Source organism: Mustela nigripes, chromosome 14 (assembly GCF_022355385.1).
Source record: "Mustela nigripes isolate SB6536 chromosome 14, MUSNIG.SB6536, whole genome shotgun sequence".
Classification (NCBI taxonomy): domain Eukaryota; kingdom Metazoa; phylum Chordata; class Mammalia; order Carnivora; family Mustelidae; genus Mustela; species Mustela nigripes.
In genome coordinates, this window is record NC_081570.1 from 100,449,513 (window position 1) to 100,470,884 (window position 21,372).

The 21,372-nt window shown below is 45.7% G+C and overlaps 1 protein-coding gene across 2 annotated transcripts in view; it reads left to right on the top strand.

The window, feature by feature from the left end:
* The window catches only part of TTF2 (transcription termination factor 2), a 41,716-nt gene extending 26,613 nt beyond the window's left edge, over positions 1–15,103 (top strand). The window contains exons 13-23 of one of the 2 annotated variants that reach the window (XM_059375854.1): positions 841–1,025; positions 1,740–1,893; positions 2,173–2,264; positions 3,083–3,165; positions 3,566–3,702; positions 4,493–4,663; positions 7,209–7,267; positions 8,101–8,251; positions 8,955–9,037; positions 10,742–10,816; positions 13,231–15,103. In XM_059375854.1, the coding sequence (XP_059231837.1) occupies positions 841–1,025; positions 1,740–1,893; positions 2,173–2,264; positions 3,083–3,165; positions 3,566–3,702; positions 4,493–4,663; positions 7,209–7,267; positions 8,101–8,251; positions 8,955–9,037; positions 10,742–10,816; positions 13,231–13,375 (1,335 nt within the window). In that variant the 3' untranslated portion in view covers positions 13,376–15,103. The remainder of the gene's footprint in view (positions 1–840; positions 1,026–1,739; positions 1,894–2,172; positions 2,265–3,082; positions 3,166–3,565; positions 3,703–4,492; positions 4,664–7,208; positions 7,268–8,100; positions 8,252–8,954; positions 9,038–10,741; positions 10,817–13,230) is intronic. The other variant, XR_009399600.1, reaches the window with a different exon arrangement.
* The last annotated feature ends 6,269 nt before the right edge of the window (positions 15,104–21,372 follow it).

Here is a 21,372-nt window from a genome sequence, read left to right on the forward strand (position 1 = left end):
TCCTTTATGGCTGATTTCATACCCTATGTTATAAAGTAGACTTGGCAGTGAATTTTTTTATAGTGACTTTTTTGTCAGTTTAGTAAATATTTTATTCAAATGGGTGAATTTCCAGGCTCGACCCCTAGTGCAGTCCTGACCCACAGCTGTTGCTCACTTTGGAGTTATAACTTGAAAACTCAAGTTAAAAGATTTTTACTCTTAAGTATTTTTTTTTAAAGATTTTATTTACTTATTTGACAGAGATCACAAGTAGGCAGAGAGGCAGACAGAGAGAGAGAGAGGGAAGCAGGCCCCCTGCTGAGCAGAGAGCCCGATGCGGGGCTCGATTCCAGGACCCTAAGATCATGAGCCCAGCTGAGCCGAAGGCAGAGGCTTACCCTGCTGGGCCACCCAGGAGCCCCAGGCATCTTATTTTAAATTAAAGATTTGTTTATTTGAAAGAGAGAGGGAGAAAGAGAGTGAGCACAAGGGGCAGACAGAGAAAGAGAATTTCAAGCAGACTCCTGATGTGGGGCTCAATTTTATAACCCTGAGATCACAACCTGAGCCGAAACCAAGAGTTGAAGGCTTAACTGACTGTGCCACCCAGGTACCCCTACTCTCAAGCATCTTAAACTCAAGGATTGGAGCCCTTGGGTCAACTTGTTTATTTCTACCCACTGAGAGTCTCCACTTTTGGTTTCTTCAGCTTAATTCTCATTTCAGTATACCCAATCTGAGCCCTCAAACTGGATGGCGAGAGTGAACCCTCACTACTCGTTCATTGTTCCCCCTCCTCTCCTTGAAGACATGTACATTTTTCCATACTGTTGATGATGTCACTTGGGTTTCTTCCAGGATACTGCAAAAACACCTTTGCTTCGAATAGTCTGGGCTCGAATCATACTAGATGAAGCTCACTGTGTGAAGAATCCACGAGTTCAGACTTCCATGGCTGTGTGCAGGCTCCAGGCCCGGGCCCGTTGGGCTGTCACTGGAACCCCCATTCAGAACACCTTGTTGGACATGTATTCACTGCTGAAGTGAGTAAAACTCCTCGGGATTATGTAAATGCGAACCAGTCAGTTAACCCTTGGTCATTATTGCATATCTCACAATAATGCTCCAGAACATGCCAGATTATCTCACGTAGGGGATGGCAAGCTTCTCGACCTTTAAAGGGCAAATGAATTCATATTATGAGAAGATAATCAGCTGATGGCCTGGCAGATGCAGGACTAAGATTCTATCCAGGCCCTATATATGGAAAAATATAGGATGGATTAAAAGGAAACAGAAGCCCTCTTCAGACCAGTGAATGTTTTGGGCTTTTTCTGTTGTAAAATGTATGGCCTAGGGTCAGGCCTGCTATTTATTCGAAGCAAACCGAAAAGAATGCTGATTTTAAAGCCCTTGCTTTTATTCAAGTCAGCCCACAAGAGAATACGGAATTTCTTTGCTGGCCTTTGAAGCTTTAGGAATAAATTCCAGCTATTGGTTGTATGTCCTTTTGTGATGATACAGATATAGGAAAATTCACATTTTATAATGTGGTTTTGTTATCAACTTAGATTCTTTTGCTGTGTCTTGCAGAGCTTTAGTATGAAATTCACTATTAAAAAATGATTGGATGACAGATATAACAGAAAATTGGATTTGTTTCTCATCTTGTGTGTTTCCTTGGACCCTTATTTACTCCTTAAACCATTCGCTAATTCTTTTTTCCTACTGTCCCTCTTATTCCTTAACAAAAAAAGATTTCTCCGTTGTTCTCCATTCGATGATTTCCGACTGTGGAAGAGCCAGGTTGACAATGGTTCAAAGAAAGGAGGAGAACGGTTAAGTATTTTAACCAAGAGCCTTTTGCTGAGAAGAACAAAAGACCAGCTGGACTCCACTGGCCAGCCCTTGGTAATCTCGTTTGTCCCTGTCCCTGGGGAAGGCCAGGGAAGGAGGCTGCCCTGTCCTTGCCTTGGCTTGAACAGCCATCTGCTTTGCTCCGGAGCCTCTGAGTGTCCCGTCTCTCTGTGAGGGGGCCTCAGTGGTCATGTATCATAGTCATCCTGTTTTTAGGGCAGGTGAGAGAGCTACCTAGGGCTTGACTAGGTTTCCAGGGTCCGCCATGGGGAATGTACTCTGTAATGCCCAGGTCATTTGTCGGACTTCTGTAGCTGAATTCTTCTCCTCCAGGTGATGCTGCCCCAACGTAAATTTCAAGTGCACCGTTTAAAGCTTTCTGAAGATGAAGAGAATGTTTACAGTGTCCTTTTGGCAAGATCAAGGTGTGTGCATAGAGGAAGTACCTCACATTTATTGTTGTGTGATTCCTGTCCTTGCTTGGGTGTGAGTTAAGGGTCCACTTTCTTCAGACTGCATTTATAGTGTTGTTGATGACTTGGACGTCTACCTTCCTTTTTCTGTTTGTTTTGGTTTTAAATCTCCCTTTCTCTCCCTTCACCTGTTCCCTGGCTTACCTTTGTCTTGTATACACACTGAACCTGTTCTTCATCGGCTTCCTTGTGTAGAAGCCAAACAGTGTGGTCTCTCTACACCAGGTGTGTCTGGTTCTGTGGGGCTATTTTGGGAAAGAACATCTCTTTGACCTTCAACCTGTTACTCAGCATCTCATTGGAACTTAAAAACAACAAACTGCTCTGTAATCCTTCTTGTCATGTGTTCTTTGTACTTTCTCTAAACCTCTTATCCTTCCCAAAATTCCAGATTTACCCTTTCCTGCTTGATGCCTTTCATTTCCAATGTGAATTTTATTTTCTCCTTGTATACCTGATGTAATATTATTGTATTTATTGATAAATATAAACCAATACTAATTAACATTAACATTATAATATGTTATAAATTGATAACTATTATCAGACATAATATTTATAATATTAATGTGTTTATTGACACTTATTTTTAAAATGATTTGGCTTTTAAAATAATTAATTTTCATTACCTTTGCCAGTGCTTGCCACGAGCCTGACTTTATTTAACAAGTCTTAGTCAAGATCCTGCTTCGGTTAAGCAGTGACCACTAGTAAACCTCTTTGGTCTTAGCAAACATTCCATGTGCATTTTCTTTTTCGATCTGAGGCAGGTCAGCTCTGCGATCCTATCTAAGAGGGCAGGAAGGTGGGGGCAGCCAGTCTGGAAGAAGCCCTGATAATCCATTCAGTAAAGGTAAGCGGTGGGACACTCATAAGTACACACAAGTAACAGAGATGTGGATTTAGATCTGGTAAAAATCACGGCTGCGGGACATTATGAATGCCTGGTATCAGAGACTTGACCTTAGCTAGAAACTCAGACCAAAGCTAAATAAGCCGATCTGCTATCGCCAGACCTGCTGATCTAACTTTTTTAAAATTACTCTTGAAATCCACGTGATTATAATGCACCTAGGTCCATAAAGAAAACCAGTATTTTGTCTGGCTTCCTTGGTAGAGAGGTCAGTTATAGCTCTGTTACTGAATCGCAGATCAGAGAAGTTCAAAACAGCCTCCTTCAGTTTGTGATTCTTCCCTGCTTTTCCGTTGTAAACCCTGTCCTGTTCCATGTGCTTTGTGTCCCTTCTTGGAAGTGGCCCAGGAGTTTGCATCCACTGGGCCTGGGCCCCAGGTGGCGGCAAGCTTGCCAAGATCCAGCACCCCCCATGTACTGTTGACCCAGTTGCTGAGACTTCGCCAGTGTTGCTGTCACCTGTCTCTGCTGAAGTCGGTAAGAAGAGCTCTTCGTGTGCTCCCCTCCGCAGCGGCTGCCAGAGAGGTCCGTTTCAGGCCTCTGTAACTGGGGTCCAGCCTGCTGGATCAAGGGGAATGGCATTTTGGGGTGTTTCTGTTTTTCTGGTGGGACAGAGAAGTGGAAGCTTCTTTATTTTACTTTATATTAGTTTTTATTGATCTTGAGATTATTCCCATAGTGTTGAGAACAGCTTGTATTGGTTTTGTTTTTGTAAATAAACTTAATTTTAGAATGGAAAATGTCATTCTGCTAAACCATTCATGGATACTTCGGTATTTTAGGATGTCATAAAGCCAGTTTAGCTACTAGTTTTTTCTGCCTTCAGGCAGCACAGGGGCTTTTAAGGCTAGTCATGAAAACTCAAGTTGGAAAAAATACAGTTGGAAAAGTTGCCTTAACACTGGCTAGAGGCACATCCATAATTAAGATGAGTCTGTTACTCTTTCAGAGGAGCTGTGGTAATGTGTTTTGATTACCAATAGCTTAATTAACTATACTGCTTTAGCTGGGAAAACAGAATGATCATGTAATCTGTCTGGCAAATCTCTAAGAAGTTCCATCATTTGATTTATCTTTCATCTTGTGAAAAACTTGCAGGATTACATTTTAATCAGGGTTTCTCTGAGGAAATACCAGTGATAAATTACAAGACATTTTGCTGTGTGAAATGTTAAATAGTCCTCAGTTCGTTGGCAAATAATGTGGCTTGCTTCCTCAACTGTCCATCTGCACCCCCCACCCTGTCCCCTTCCTGTATTCTCCTCAGGCCCTGGACCCGGCAGAACTGAAAAGCGAGGACCTCGCCCTTTCTCTGGAAGAGCAGCTCAGTGCCATGACATTGTCTGAACTCTGTGACAGGGAGGCATCTCCCATCATTTCCCTTAACGGTGAACGGTTCAAGGCAGAGCTTTTTGAGAACACAAGGGCGAGCAGCAAGGTACTTTTGTCACCTCCGTTCTGATAGAAAAACATGGATTTTCTCACACATTTTTTCCATTTGTGAGAGCGACACGTTTGTCCAAGTGTGCACAGCCATTGAATGCTGAGGCTAAAACTATTAGATGTGAGCTGGTCCAGTTGCCCCTCCAGTCTTAAATTCTTATTTTATTTCACGAGTATAACAAGTCTTATTACCTCGTGGGCTTTCAGAGAGTGACTTGGGCCAGCCCCGGCAGCAAGGCACATCTTCTGTCATGGATCACCGGGAAGGTTGCCTGTCAGGTTTACGCCAGTGACAGGGCCTCAGTGAGTGAGCAATTTGTTGCGGGAAAGCTTTAAAGGAGAACAACAAAGGCTTGACCCCAGAGACTGTGTAATACATCCGAGCACCAATTGCTTAGACTTGTTGAAAGGCATCCATCTGTGAGCATTATTTCCTAAATTGCCTTCTATCTTCATTAGTCATTTTGTTCTATTTTCATTAAAGCTTTTCGAGGCTGAAGCATTGTAGTAGAGGGAGGCTGAGAGGTGCTGTAACTTGAGGGCTGCCTTTCTGTTGGCTGGTTTGGAGTATACACCATTAGTCTGCGTATCCTGAGAGTGGGGCGAGGCCCTCTCTCTCGACTGCTGTCTGAAGCTGCCATTCCCAGCCTCAGCTTCTCTTCAAAGGCTTTTTTTTGTTTTGTTTTGTTTTGTTTTAAAGATTTTATTTATTTATTTGACAGAGATCACAAGCAGGCAGAGAGACAGAGGGGGAAGCAGGCTTCCCACCGAGCAGAGAGCCTGATTTGGGTCTAAATCCCAGGATCCTGAGATCATGACCTGAGCTGAAGTCAGAGGCTTTAACCCAGGCGCCCCAAGTGGTTCTTTTTTTTTTTTTTTTTAAATGTGACTAGAAATGAGGTCACTGCCAAGGGAATGGTGTTACTTAAGAATTACTTTTAATTAAACTTTCACAATATCTACTGAGGTCTTTACCACTAGTAACTGAGAGAAACACAGGAAGGATACCGTATGTGGACAAACTTCCTGTAGTAGCACCTTCAGAGTAAATACTGGGTTAAAACTTCGAGTCTTCATAATTTGTGTGCTTCACCTAATACTTGGGTAGTATTTATTCACAGGGTGTTTTAATGTGAGCCCCTTAATAGTAGTTCAAACCATTTAAGGTTGTTTTACTCAGGGAAGGGAGTTTTGGCAGTGCACACTAACCTCATGTAGAATGTTCCTGGAGTTGGACCTCTGCTCATGGACCGTGAGTTCATTCTCCCACTGATGTTTTCTCAAAATACCTATCACTAGCTTTTTTATGAGGCAGTCCAAGCCCTTACCACAACCTCAAGTCGCCAAGATGCCGGGCACCTCACGTACCTGCTTTCTTTCTCCCTATGAATTCAGAATGGTCCAGTGTTGTCCTCACTTCCTGTCCAGCACATTTTTTGAGATCGGAAGGCAGCCTTGTGGGTAGTAGGGGCCTTTAGAGGTGAGCACCCAAACAAGGGCAGTACAAGATAAGCGCTGAGGGTGTCTCAGAGTTCATCTGGGGTGGCCCCTCGTTTCCGTGATGAGGCGTTCACGCTCTTCACCAGGAGCCCTGAAGGAGTACAGCAGAAGAGCTCTCTTCATCTCCCGATTCCTGGTCATTTTCTTCTTCCTCCACCATCCCAGGGACAAACTCCAGGGACCCTAGAGGCTTTCAAAAGGTCCTTTGCATTAGCAGCTGGGAGGGGTGAATCCAGCTGCTTTCCCAGCTCATGCTCATGTGCACGGTTCTTACCGACCGCTCCCTGTGGACTCAGATGGGCTCTGAGGGGGTTTGATAAATACCCGGAGAGCCTTTGGGGGAAACCTTAGCAAGTGTCGCTCAGACTGGTGGGTGGGTCTCTTCTTTAACAGCCTTTGGAGTGGGCCCTAAACTGGGTAAAGCTCTTGGATTTTCTCTTCCTGCAAATGTTAGGAGAGTACCTTCTCTGCTCTGGCTCCGTGCTGGCCACTAGGAGAATGAACCAAAATGAACCAGTCTTCTGTTGCTTGGCTTCCTTGCAGCACCTCAGGCCATGAGGGCAAGAGATGATTAAGACACAGTGGGTAGTGTGGAAAAGGCAGTGCTAGAAACAAAGGGAGCCCTAGTAGCAGGGAGGCAGTAGGCACCTAACCCTACTTTGGGATTAGTGAGGACCCCTAAGAAGTGATGTTGATCTGACATGGAAGGCTTTTCCAGGCAGAGGGAACAGAGTGGACAAAGATGAGACAAAGCATGGCTTAGCAGAGGAGGAACTCTGGTATAACAGGAGCATCATTTGAGGAGGGGCTGAGCTGGTAGGTCATTATCAGGAGCTTGGGTTCGGTCCTCGGTGGGAAGGCCCTGCGGGAGGGGAGGAAAGTGACAGACTGGCATTTTAGAAACAGTCCTTGGGCTGCAGAGAGGGGAGTGGCCTAGAGTGGGGTCAGACCAGAGGCAGGCCATTCAGAAGTTCAGGTGAGGGATGCTGGAGAAAAGCGAATTTGCTGCAACTTAACATATACTGAATAACATTTCCCAGATTACATCTCTGTTGGTGGAATTGGAGGCAATCCGAGGAAATTCAGGGTCCCAGAAGAGGTAAATGTTATTTTATTATCCAAGTTATTGTTTGTGGTGAGTCCAGAAACTCTGATATTGCTGATAGTTCTGAATCTCAGCTTTTTATAAATCCAGAACCTTGACTCCTCCTCAGCAGAAAGCACTGAGGTTACAGCATACATTCTCTATGATTCCTAGTTAAATTACTTGTGGCACTGATTGAGAAGGAAGTCCCTAGAGGATCAGAGTGAGTGAAGCATCTGCAGAAGTGTTTAAAAGTAGCGAAACCCCCAAAGATAAGCAGGGGAGTGACAGGTGCAAAAGGCAGGGTGAGGTATGTGGTCAGCAGGGAGCCCCAAGGTGCTGGGAATGTTCTCGAGCTGGGTGCATGGATCCATTCATTGTTAGCCTCACATGTGTGTTAGGGATCTGCATTTGTATATGTGGAGTATTTTGATTTTTAAAACTTACAACCCTAATTGAAACACAGCACAAGGTGTGAGGGTAGAGACGTGCCAGTAGCTTACAGGGGCTGGCGAAGGGAGGGCGGCCCGTGCATCCCTTCCCTGCAGGACCACAGGTCTCCAGGTGATAGGAAGCTGCAGCCCTTAGATTAGGCTGACCACCACTGTATTCTGATCTCATCTAGCATGAGACAAATGACAACCTGGATCTGGAAACAACTGGAAGCATCCTCACCTTGAGATGTGACCTAAACATGTGCCTTTGCCCCGCAGGGGACAGAAGGCCTTTCTGGATCCACATTTGATGACTGAGTAACAGGGGCATTGAGACCCTGCCGATGAATTTGTTTCATCTCTTCGGGGTGGGGGATGGGCAGCGTGCTGATGTTGTGTTCTCCTTCCTTCCAGTGTCGTGGTATCCCAGTGGACCAGCATGCTGCAGGTTGTAGCGAGGCACCTTCAGAGGCACGGCCTGACTTACGCCACCATTGATGGTTCTGTCAGCCCCAAACAGAGGATGGACTTGGTGGAGGCCTTTAACAGCTCCAGGGGTCCTCAGGTATGAGCTGGTCACACCAGAGCTTTGTCAGAGAGAGCACAGAGAGCACCTTGTTCTCAGTTACGTGGCGAGAACTGCAGTGTAAATACATTTGTTGCCTTGATCCTTCCCCGTACTTTTAATTTATTAGACATTTACTGGGGTACGTATCGAAGTATACTGGTACTTGAAAGAAAATAAAATACCAGGGCTAAAAGCAGAGGAAGAGCAGAGCTCGTTGGCTCAAGCGATCTCTGTGGACGAGGCCAGCCTTGAAGGGTAGGTGGGAGTTGGATACAAGGAAGTGTGGGGAGATCTGGAGGGACAGAGGGAACGTGGAAAGCACTGGTGGCCTGGGGAGGCAGGAAGAGCAGCAGCGGCAGGAGGGTGGAGGGTGCAGAAACCGTGGGAGTGGACAGAATCTGATTAATGGAAAGTTCCATGAAAGTGCCTTGAGCCAGGCACCCCCCGTGCTCTGAATTGCAGCGTTTGTGTATTTTGGCAGGCGTACAATTCATGTTTTGAGGTCACAAAAACATCAGAAGTGAACAGTTTTCTTCAGGGTGAAGGGAGTGCATCTCTAAGAGTTTTTTTTTGACAGCAGAGGGAAATTTGATAGGAACGTGGTACTTATCTGTATTGATCTTGGATTTGAACCAGAGACAGAGGGAGAGGTGTATTAGATCAGATCTGTGTAAAGGGAATGCCATGCTTTCTTTTGAAGGTTATGCTAATATCTCTCTCAGCTGGAGGTGTGGGTCTAAACCTGACTGGAGGAAACCACCTTTTTCTTCTGGACATGCACTGGTAATGACTCTGGATTTATATTGCCTTGTCTTAGCATAGCTGGGTGGGGGCAGGGGGGTTGCTGACTTCTTATGGAGAGGCGGCCCTTTTTGTATTGGGCCATTGCCTCGGCTGCACACCTGTGCATAGTTCCTGGTCTGTACAGGGTGTGGGGCTGTTGATGGCCCCGAATTCCTGAGCAAGCCAGGCTTCAAATGACTGCTTAAAATAGCATTTACCTTACTGTTAATCTTACATCTGTTTCCATGGAAACTGGGAAGAAGTCTTTTTCTCCTGGCTAAGAGCCACATCACTCAGTTTTACCTCTTCAGAATACCATATTTCACGCCATTTGTGGACATCCAAGGAAATCTCAGCCCTGGAAAAGAAGGAGAAGCTTTACTCCAAAAGGAAAAGGAGAAGGAATTTTCTAGTCATGTTAGGAATATGCGTAACACAAGGCCCTTGGCTGCATGAGTTGTATCAACATTGGGAGCGTAACCGCAAATTTCCTGGAAATAAGATAAATGAGTGTGTGTGTTGGTAGGAGAAAAATGTCCTAATTAGTCTCAGTTTGGGGTTTTCTAGTTATGCCAAGCAGAGATCGCTGCATATTCGTCTGGTTTTCCAGGCGGCCCAGATTGGCACACTCAGGCCAACCCAGTACCATCTTCTGGGAGAATGTGTTTAGGTCTTAGGACTCCCTGATATGTTTGAGGGAGGAGAGCAGAGTGGGAGTTAAATGCTGATTTCTGGGGGTGCCTGGCTGGCTCAGTCAGTAGAGCGTGCGACTCTTGATCTCAGAGTAGTGAGTTTGAGCCCCCCTGTTGGGTATGGAGATTACTTAAAATCTTCAAAAAATAAAGAAATGCTGTTTTCTGAAATGGAGGAATGTTGTCCAAGGTTTTAAAGAGATAAGATGAGAAACTAGTTTAGTGTTGATAGCATCTGTAAAGAAGGAAAGAAATTAAGTCTCTTTAGTTGAATCCCAGAATATCAAAAAGGTGTTCCGGGGCACCTGAGTGGCTTAGTCAGTTAAGCATCTGCCTTTGGCTCAGGTCATGATCTCAGGGTCCTGGGATCGAGGCCCACATCGACTCCCTACGTAGTGCAGGGAGAGTGCTTCTCCCTTTACCCCTCCCGCCAGCTTTTGCTCGCTCGCTCTCTCACTCTCTCTCTCAAATAAATAAAATCTTTACAGAAAAAAAGAAAGAGAAAGCTGTTTCCTCTCATTAGGTAGCCATCATGTTTCCATGCGGCTATCTCAAGTACAAAGGGTTGAGGTGAGGTGACTTGCCCAAGTTCATCCAACTGGTTAGTGACTGAATTGGAGCATTGGTTCACCTGTGTTACTTAAAGTCAGCTGGTGGTGGTGCTGAGTTTCTCTTGGCAAACTGACCTGAGTTTCTCATTTGAGGGCAAGAAGGTATCTGACACTAACCTTTCTGGGGCCAGCATAGCCAAGGACAGGGATTTGCAAGCTCTCTGTAAATATTTTAGGACAGATGGTAGCTGTTTAGACCTCCCAGGCCCCATGGGTCTCTGTCCCGCATTCTTCACTGTGGGCTTTTTGTTTATTTGGGTTTTTTCTGACCCTTGAAAACTGTGAACCCCATTTGTAGGTGCAGAACCATCCAGAAACAGCTGCAGGCCGCCTCTGCCCAGGGCCCTTGACCACCAAGTCCAGGGTGGCAGCCCCTTTGAGTCTTGCCTCTCTTTTCACAGGAATCCATCACTTGAAGACCAGGCCTGTGACCGAATTTACCGTGTTGGGCAGCAGAAAGATGTTGTTGTGCACAAGTAAGTGAAGACCTGCTGGGGCTTAGGCCCCTTCACAGGCTTTCCCTTTGTGCCAGTCTTTCTTGGGTCCTGTTTTAACAGAATGTAAAATATTTGGCAATCACTTGACTAGTTATGCTCCTGAGTCACGGCGCCCTTGGTATTCACAGTCCAGAAGGGAACACAAGCAATTTGGGGGTGACCTTGGGGTTGGTCCCTACAAGAGAAGAAAAGGCTTGTATGTTAGGGTTAGGGAAAGTACCCTCCTTCCACCTTTTGTTTATTAGTTTTTTGCTTTTAACTTTTATGTTGACGTAACTTCGGGCATGCAGAAAAGGATGTAAGAGTTCTTAAAAGAATAATATCCCCCAAAATCATGTTTGTAAAAATAATACCAGAAACTGCTCGTGTGTTGTAGCACGTGTCTGTGTGCATGTAGACTTCTTTCTTGACCACTTGAGAGTTGGTTGCCGCCGTGGTGCTCCTTTACCCTTAAATACTGCAGGGTGTGGTTTTAAATTAGAACATTCTCTTACATAACCACAGTAAACGGCTCAAAATCAGAACATTAACACGGATAGAGTGCTGTTATCTGAGCTGCGGACTATTCTGTTTTGCCACCTGTCCCAGTGAGGTCCCTTGCAGCAAAGGAAAATCCTAGAGGCTGTGTAGTATTAAGTTGTCATGACTCTTTTGTCTCCTTTAATTTGGGAACATACGTCAGTCTTTCTTTGTGTCTTATGACATTGACATTTTTAAAGAGCACAAGCCAGCGATTTTTATAGAATGTTCCACTCTTCAGGACTTTTTCCCTTAAGAACCACAACCAGCGTTAATGCAATAATCCATTTTAGCAACGGACCCCTTTTTCTCCTTCCTTTTCAGGGCTGGGTTTCCTGAAGAATTAGCAGTCGCTGACTGTCTTGTCTTCCTTACCTCTCAGATTCATTCCTCAGCCTCTCACCCCTGTTGCTCCACTGAAACCGCTCTTGTTACAGATCATCCGTGAATTCCACAGTGATCCGGCTGGTTACCCTGTCCTTAGCTCTCACCTCACCCTGTATGGTCCTCCCCTAGTAATCCTATCTGCTCCAGGAAGTCCAAAAGTCTGAACCTGCATCCCCAAGGCCTATAGCATCAGACCTCGATACTCAAATCCCTGCTAACGCTCTGAATCCGAGTGTGTATCCATTATCCGTTCACTCGTGCACTTGTCTCATTCAGCTTCTAAATCTGATACCTGCCGAGTGTTCACTATGGAGCAAGTACTATGACACGTTCCAGGAACTCAGAATGTCACAGACTGAAGTGAGATACCGCCTCCAATCTCTCGATGCTTCTGAAGACTGCCTCTACATGAATAACATCCCTGAATCCAATCCTAGAGCCACAGATGGGGTCCCTCCCTTTTCCTCCCTTTTCACATACCAAGTCCATTCATTTTATTTTTGAAATGTCTCAAAACCATCTCCTCTTTCCTATCCACACTGCCATCTCCCTCTTTCAAGTCTGAATTTCTTCGCATGAAGTACAGAGCCTCTCATGATCTGACCTACCATCCTCCAGAGCTTCTGTCATTGCTCTGTAACATGGTAGAGTCCTTTTGACTTTTGCCCTGGCCAGACTGGACCACCTGATCTTCCTCTGACATAACCCTGTTCTGAACTCGGCGTGGTTTTTCCATTCCCGTTCCCTGGGACACCCACTCTGCTGCGCCTGGCAAACCCTTGCTCGTCCTACAGGCCACACATTACGAACTCGGTCTTCAACAGAGACTTCCCTGAACACTGGAGATGTTTCCTTTTACTCTGTGCACACTGGACATAGGACTGTAGCACTTCCAGCTTGTGTGATTGTGTATTTTCATGCCTTTCTTCCTATGTTCTCTTTGAGAGCACAAGACTGGGCTGCATGCATCTCTCCATCCTTGGACCTAGCACAGCGCCTGGCAATAGTGCAAATGCGCAATCAGTACTTGCTGAATGAGGGAATGAGTATAGTGGCATTTCTTCAGGGGGTAAAACCTGTCCTCAGTACGAATTCACCAAGAAATAAGACACTGTACTTACACCAGCACACACGGCAGGAACTTGATAAGCTCTAGGGCCTTCGGACTTGATCAAGGTTGAGCTTTTTGGGGGACAGCTGGATCTCTGCATTTTTTTGGATAGGGATGGCATTTGCTTATTTTGGCACGTTCCCAATTACCTTAGCTTCAGAAAGAAATGAAAAATAATTTGAGCCACATCATTTTAAATGGGCACATGTTCAGTCAAGGTTGTTTGGCTCTCATAAACATGGAGTTTTTAACTAAACCTTAAGACAACTTAAGAAAGAAATCTCATGTAAAAACTCAAGCGTAATTGCAAGTTTGATTAGGTTATTAAATATGCTTTTTGGGGTTTCTGATTATTTATTTATTTTTTTTTTTTTAGATTTATTTGTGAGGGAACAGTAGAAGAGAAGATCTTACACCTCCAAGAGAAGAAGAAAACTTTGGCCAAACAGGTCCTATCAGGATCTGGCACATCTGTCAAGAAGCTCACTCTGGCTGACCTCAAAGTCCTTTTTGGCATCTAACTTTTCTAGGGCTCAGGGTCGTACCGCTGCAGGTTTGTGGTAGTCTGGAACAGTGACCTGATATAAGCCCTCCTCGGCTTCTCATTTTACTGGCAAGTGCCAGGCCCTCTGCAGTAGGAGCCGCCATCTTATCCAAGGAATTGGATGGCAGTGATCACATTAAACACTTGGGTCGTCAGGTCGATCAGTCAACTTATTTAAGGGTAACGTAGAAACCAAAAAATTACTTCAGAAAAAAGAATGTGCCTTAGAGTTAGATAATTTTGGAAAACAACACCAGGGGAGTTGTTACAAAAGCCTCAGTACAAACTCAGAAAGCCCTCCGTTGCCTTGTTCTTCTCAGCTCATGGGAGACCAGTGTCACTGCCCGTTCCGGTGCTGGCCCTCCCTCTCTCTTACCAGTGAGGCTGGTAACATGTCTCAGGGCAGGGCAGAGAGTGGACCCGGAGGCCGGGCCTCTGCAGCTGTCTCTGGCCAGACAGTTCTGCCACACCAGCTTCAGGGCAAGGAGGTGTGTCATCCATGAACAGATGTCTGGTTTGGGTATTCTCGAACCATCCAGTGTTTGTTCTTGTTTCATTCGTGGTGTTCCATAATTTCCCGTTGCTAGAGTATCATGTGCTGCTTGTGAAACACAATTTACTACGTGGCATCTTTCCAGTACAGGCAGACCTCCCTTCGTCACGCCTTGCCGACACCGCATTTCTTGCGACAGCACTGGCTCACTTGGTGGCTGTGTCCCATTCTGGTAATTTCACAGTGTTTGAGGCTTCTTCATCATTATTATATTTGAATTGCCACGATATCATGATAAAACTTGAACATATGAGGAGCTCTTGGATGAGCCAAGATGGTGGATTCTTGAGATGGAACCTACTCCTGGTGAAGACACTGTGAAGGTTGTTGAAATAATGCCAGAGGATTTAGAACATCACATAAATTTCATTGACAAAGCAGCAGCAGTGTTTGAGAGGACTGACTGTGATTTTTGAAAGAACTTCCGTTGTGGGGAAAGTGTTATCAAACTGCATTCCATGCTACAGAGAAATCATTCATGAAAGGAAGAGTCCTTCGATGTGGCAGACTTCACCATCATCATAGTTTAAGAGATTACTGCAGCCAGCACCCTGACCAGTCAGCTGCCACTGACATTGAGGCAAGACCTTCCACCGACTCATTAAAAGCTCAGATGATAGTATTTTTCACGATAAAAGAATTTTTTCAAAAAATTTATGTGTTTGTTTAGAGAACACACACGAGCATGGTGAGGGCCAGAGGGAAGGGAAAGAATTTCAAGCAGACTCCACTCTGAGCATGGAGCCGGATGCGGGGCTTGACCCTACAACCCTGAGGTCACAACCCAAGCTGAAACCAAGAGTCAGACATCCAACCAACCGAGCCAGCCAGCCGCCCCAGCAATATAAGATTTTTTAATTAAGATAGGTAGTTTTTTAGACATTCTACTGTTGGACACTTAATGGACCACAATATAGTGTAAATATTTTTATGTGCCTGGGAAATCAAGAGACTCTTTTGACTCACTTTACTATGATATTCACTGTATTAGTCTGCAGCTGAACCTGCAGTAGCCAAGGTATGCCTGTATTTGCGTTTTTACAGATTGACAGTATTTGTGGCATGTAGTGTCATTCTCTCATTTAGCATTGTATCATTTAGTATTTGCATTATGGTTGGTATAATCCAATAAATGTGTGCATGACAGTGTAACAGAGATAATGTGTGTTTGCTAACCCCGTCTCCTTTTCTTCTTGGGCACCCGGAGAGACTACATTTCCCAGCGTTCACTGCAGTTACATGGGTCCATATTACTGAGTTCTAGTCAATGGGATAAGGAGAGAGGTAATGTAAGTCATTTCTTAACCTCCCCTCCAACTTTAGGAGTGATTCGTCACACTGTTTCTTCCTACTGATGGAAGCCTACAAGGCCCTAGAGAAACCACTAGATCAGGGATTCTTAACCTCCTTTGGGGCCATGGACCTTTTGCCAGACTAGTAAGCCTCAGTTCCCAAATGACTGGAATAAAGCCTGCATGTGTGCCTCCCTCCTCACCTCCGCTCACCCAGGGTGTTATCACATGATCATGAAATAACATTGTTTTAAGCCACTGAGATTTTAGGGTTGGTCAGATAGCAACTGATAAAAGCTCTTGAGACTTGTATGCTTTGGGAAGCTGTTCCTCTTTCCTTCTTCCTCTTAGCAATCATTTCCAAAACACATCTGCTAATTTCTGTGAGAAAGGATTGTAGTTCTCCTAGATGGAACTATGAGTGCCAACCTTGAGTCAGGGGTGGGAGTTGAAGCTAACCCAGTGACAGTGTGGGCTGAGGCATCAGAGCCTGGGTAAGAAAAGGTCCTTTCTCAGGACAAGGTTTAAAGACCGACAAAGGTGACAATATGGCCCATAGGAAGAGTTCTCCTGTAGAACTCAGTCTTCAGTTGAGTTCCAGGTTCCTTTTAGTTGGGGATGTAGACCTGAAAAAGATCATTGACTTCTCTGCACTTTGGTTGCCCCATTTGTAAAGTGGGCATTGTTTTCAGAACCCAGCAACTATAATAAGGTCCGTGATGAGATCAGGAAACAAAGAAGTAAGATTGCCCTTTCTTGCAGGTTTTAAGATGAACACACAGGGCAAAGGTACAGTCCCTGGAAAACTGGCTCCCAGGCCAGCACGCATGTACAAAGCCAGTCTCTGCCCTGGGCTGACTGTCTGATACTAGGCTAGCTACAGGTTCCCCACGAGGCTCGGCTCTTTGATCTGTAAGGTGTATGGATTAGTATATATCCCATCAGGCTCCACTGGGAATGTGGTAACTGCTCTATACACTGCAGCCTGTTTGAGGGGATGGACATTGGTCACGTCAGAAGGCATATTTGATGAACATGTGCATCCCATGCACTGTTTAGGAGAGAAACACTGTTAACTTGGAGGATTTTCTTACGGCTGCCTGCCTACCGGACCAGACTCGGGTGGGGACAGGATGTCACTGAGGCTTTAGAAGCAGTGAAGGGTCACACGGGCGTGCATATTACTGCTGTGGGACCGGGTCTGGGCATATGAGAGTAATACAGCAGCCTGGGTGCAGCTGAAAGCCAGCTGGCAAGCATCCATCCAGAAGCACAACCCCACAGAGCACCCAATTTACCAGGGATTTCTCGTGTGATAAATCTGCCTCTGTGGCAGGTTTACAGTTTGACTTCTCGTTAGCAATGTTGATCACAGAGGGTGTGCAGTGCATGTCATGACTGGACAGAAAATCGAGCCCTTTAAAAATCCCGCCAAGGACTCCTGTTTCCATGCAGTCATGAACAGCAGCAGGTAGGATGCCATCTGCGTGGAGTATGACCCTTTTCTCTAGCTGCTGTTTGCGTGACTGCGAACAGCTGTGTGTGACCTCCAGCTTGTTTACTCTGTGGTTGTCTCTGTTGCCTGAGGAAGCGGCTTTCAGCCGGGCTCAGAGGTAAAGCCAGACTCTTCTGCACTAGTAGGACAGTCGTAGAGCCGTCAGTGCTCAGTGTGACCTCCGTGGTCATTGGGAATCTTGATACTGACCGTGATGCCTTGAGAGAATTGGGTTTACAAAGGGGGAGATTGTACTGCTCTTTGCTGTCTAGCATCTTGTCCTAAGAAAAGGCAGAACGAATTTTAAAAATAGCTGGCAACGCCAAGAATTATAATAAGAACTTAGAATTCCTAAGCATGTCACCTAGATGAAAATATTTTCAGAAATAAAAATGAAATTAGGGTCAGTGAGTGTACCAAGTACCCCCCAGAGTCAGTAGGTGGGGATTGAAGTAAGGAAGAACCTCACCGCCAGGGAGGGAACCCAGCACACAGATCCGCAGCTACACACCTCTCTCCTGCCTGAGTCCTTTTACCCAGAATCCTTAGCTAATCTGAGGGAGGGCAGAGATGATGTATGCAAGGTTGGATGGGGAGAATACTTGCACTGCTAAATCATTTGTACATCAGTTCAAAAATTGATATTAAATATGCCAGGCATTGCTGGGCACTGAAAGCCAAAGGGTCAAAGCGAAACCTGAAACCATCCCCGTCCTCCCTGAGGCTTCAAGTCTCCCGAATGGCTGTGGAGATGTCAAGGGCTGCTGGGAGAGGCGTGGTCGCTGGGATGGCTTGGAACAAGGAGCTTGAACGAGAACTAGTTAGGGAAGACTGGGAAAGCGGTGAGGGAATTGAAGTCAGTACCGAAAGGCTAACCAGGCAGAGGGAAATGCCTTTCTGCGTCCTGCTTCCATTAGGGGTCACTTCACCCAACCTCCCCTGGAGACAAACTCAGCAGGCATGCATCCTCTGGGGTAAAGCTGAGTGAGGACTGCATTTCAGAGATCAGAGTGGGTGGGCCACCTGGTGGATGTGTGTGTTTGTTATCCAAGACAGCCAAGGTGTTTATCCCTTGACAACATCCCAGAGGACAGAGGCGATAATCTGTGGCTCTCTTGTCTTACCTGTAACACCAGAGACAAAACTTACCTCATGACACTGTACCTTGTTGATGTTGATGCTTCACTGCTCACAGCTCAAGGGTGATTTCTGAAGCACTTTAACAATTCCTAAATCTTCAGATTTCTCTCTCTCTCTCTCTCTCTTTTTTTTTTTTTCCCTCAACTCAGGAATCTCTGCAGATCACTCTTAACTTTGCCAGGTCTGTCAGCTGGTAGGACAGTAGAATTGAATTTGGACCCCACTGTACGGCAGGCCAATGAGCAAGCCACCCACCTCCTCCCACACAAACTATCTTAGTGTTTGTAAAGGAATTGCTACCATGAATACTGCTTCAAGGCTAGGGCATTTGCCAGAACGTGGATGTCTGACAGAAATTTTCTTTTGCACAGAGCTTCATCTACAGTAGAGTTCTACAATTACCAAAACCCTTTTCCAACTGAAATACATGAAAAGCTTTTTATCCTTGGTTCTGAAACGTGATTTGTTAAAAGACACATGGGGAAAATGATGTAATACAATAAGCTTCTCCACGGCAAAGCAATTCCCTGGATGTCTGAGGTAATTGGAAAATTCAAGGCTGGTCCCTAAAGTGTGTACAATTTATCCAGCAGGTTTGAGAGAAAGGCTGATATTTTTTTTCCCCAAGTGGTATTTGGTTAAATGACAAATCTGGCGTTTGGGGGAAGCAAAGTCTTGCATATAGAAACAGATACCAAGGACAGCCAAACTGAAACTTGTGCCAAATGAGATCTTTTTTTTTATTCAACAAAATATTGATTAAGCCTCTACTATGTGCCAGGAACAATGTGGTCAATAAATGCCAAATCCTTGTCTTCATGGAGCTGACAGAGAACAAACATTAAACAAATAGAAATGTATGTGAGGTGGGGATGAAGCCGAGTGAGGGGGATATGGAGCCCTGAGGTGACGAGTTGCTATTTTATACAGGGTAGTTAGGGACCTCTCTGATAGGATGATGTTTGACAGATGATGTTTGATGTAGGAGTGGAAACCTGAGGAGAAAGAGAGACAATCATTAAATATCTGTGAGAAGAGCATTCCAGATGGTGAGGCAGTGATTGTAAAGGCTGCTACACAGAGCCGTGGAGGGTTTGTGGAGCCCAGGGAGGCAGGTTGGGCTGGAACAGAGTGACTAGGGGTGAGGGGGGAGGAAATGAGAGAACAGGGAGCCAGGGTGCAGCCTCTTACATGCTAATGCAAACGCTGGCTTCTTTCTGAGTACAATGGGAAGATGTTGGGTGTGGAGTGGGAGAGTGACGTGATCTGAGGTATTTCAGAAGGATCTCTCTAACTCCTGATTGAAGAAGAGGACACAGGAGGGGAAGGGTGGAAGCAGGGAGACCAGGGAGGAGGCCGGGGAGAGATCTGGGTGTCTTATACCAGAACAGTGGCCGTGGAGGTGGAGAGCAGTGTTCAGCAGATGTATTTCGAAGGGAAAGCCAAATGGACTCACCCGTGGATTGGATGTATACGTGAGGGGGGGGAGTCAAACATGTTTGCCAGGACATTGACTCTACCTACCACCTGTAAGAATAGATTTGGACTTTCCTCTGAAAGAGGTGGAGCCGACTGCGGGAGAAGCAGTTTGCTGGTGTAGGCAGGTGGGAAGTGGGAATGGGCAACTGGGAGTTATGTTGTGGACGTCTGAAATTTGAGGCGCCTGGGATGACTCCAAGTGGAGGTGTTAAGCTATCGGATATAATCCTTTGGAATTTGGAGTGGGAGATAAACGTAAGAGTTTTCATGTCTAAATGGTAGTTAGCGTCGGGAGAGGAGGAGATCATCTAGGGAGGGGGAGGACATAGAAATGCAGGAATGGTTCCTTAGGGCAGCCCAACATGTTGGATCGGGAGCAAGGAAGAGGAACTAGCAAAGATGAAGAGTCAGGAAAAGTCAGAGACAGAATGAAGGAGAGTGATGCCATGCGAACCAAGCGAAGGGAATGTTTCAAGGAAGGGAAAGTGATCAGTTGTGTTAAATGCAGTTGATGGAAACATTGGGAACTGATCACTGGGTTCCATAATGTGGGCATTACTGGGGACCTTGACGAGAGGTGGAGGGGTGAGGAAGCGGTGGAGGGGTGAGGAAGAAAGCCTGATGGGGTTAGACCTAAGAGGATGCAAGGAGACGTAGAGCTAGTAAACGATTATTTTTGAAGTTTTTTTAAAGGGAAGCAGAAAATGGAGCATTGAAACATGTTATGGATTGAATTTTGTTCCTCGCAAATTCATAGACTGAAGCCCTAATCCCCAGTGTGACAGTATTTGGAAACAGGGCCTATAAGGAGGTAACTGAAGTCAAATGAGGTCATGGGTGTGGGCCCTAACTCAGTAGGACTGGTGTCCTTATGAGAAGAGCTACCAGGGAAGTGTCTGCACGGAGGAGAGGCCACATGAGGGCACAGGAGGCAGCAGCTGCCTGTAAGCTGAGAGAGAGGCCTCAAGAGAAACATTCATCTTGGGCTTCCAGCCTCTAGAACTGAGCGAAATCAATTTCTGTGGTGTTTGGTCATGGTAGCCCTAGCAGACTAGTACAAAAAGTCAAGGGCAATCTGTTTTTTTAAGAGGGGGAAATACTGTAGCATGTTCCTGAGGGAATCCCTGGAGCAATGTTCCTGGGTTGTGGAGATGCAATGAGGTCTAGCGTACAGGTATAGAGGTTTGTTTTTTGTTCCATTGTTTTGTTTTTTGGGATTTTATTTATTTGAGAGAGAGAAAGAGAGAACATGTGTGCACAGGCAGTGGGAGGAACAGGCAGAGGGAGAAGCAGATACCCCGCTGAGCAGGGAGCCCGACGAGGGACTCGATCCCAGGACCCCAGGATCATGACCTGAGCCGAAGGCAGACCCTTAACCCACTGAGCCACCCAGGCGCCCCAGAGTTTTGCTTTTGATAAGGATATAGGCAGATCTGTAGATGTGGTGGGAAGGTAGGAGAATTCTCTTCTGAATCCTTTTATTTTCTAGGTGAAATAGGAGGCAAGGTCATAAGTGGGGAGGAGAAGTGGGGTAGAAAGTGGAGTTTGTGAGGGGAGTATGAACTAATTGTCTAGCAGAGGGGGGAGCCAACTGACAAGGGAGATGTCAGACAACTAGGTGCCCACTGAAATCTGTGGTCGTAGATTTAAAGCAAGGCTAAGTCCTCGTGCTCGTGTTTTTCTCCAGGATCATCCAGTTGGGTTAGATAGAGTGTTGGATCTAACCGGGGGTTTTACCAAAAATGATAGGGAGACCACATGCAAGAGAGTGATTATAATGCTGGGTCTGTAGAATCTGAGAGAGGATGAAGGAAAGCACATGCAGGCGTGAGGGGAACCATGAGAAGGTGGTAGAATCACTGCATTGTGTTCCAGAAGAGGGTTGGGTTATTCTTGTGGGTGAGCCGTAAAGATGGGGGAGCTTGTGGTCATGGGATGCTTGAAATGGAATCGATAAAGAGGGTGCAGTTGGAACGCAGCCAGGTGGAGGGGATGACTGACTGTATGGCTAAGGT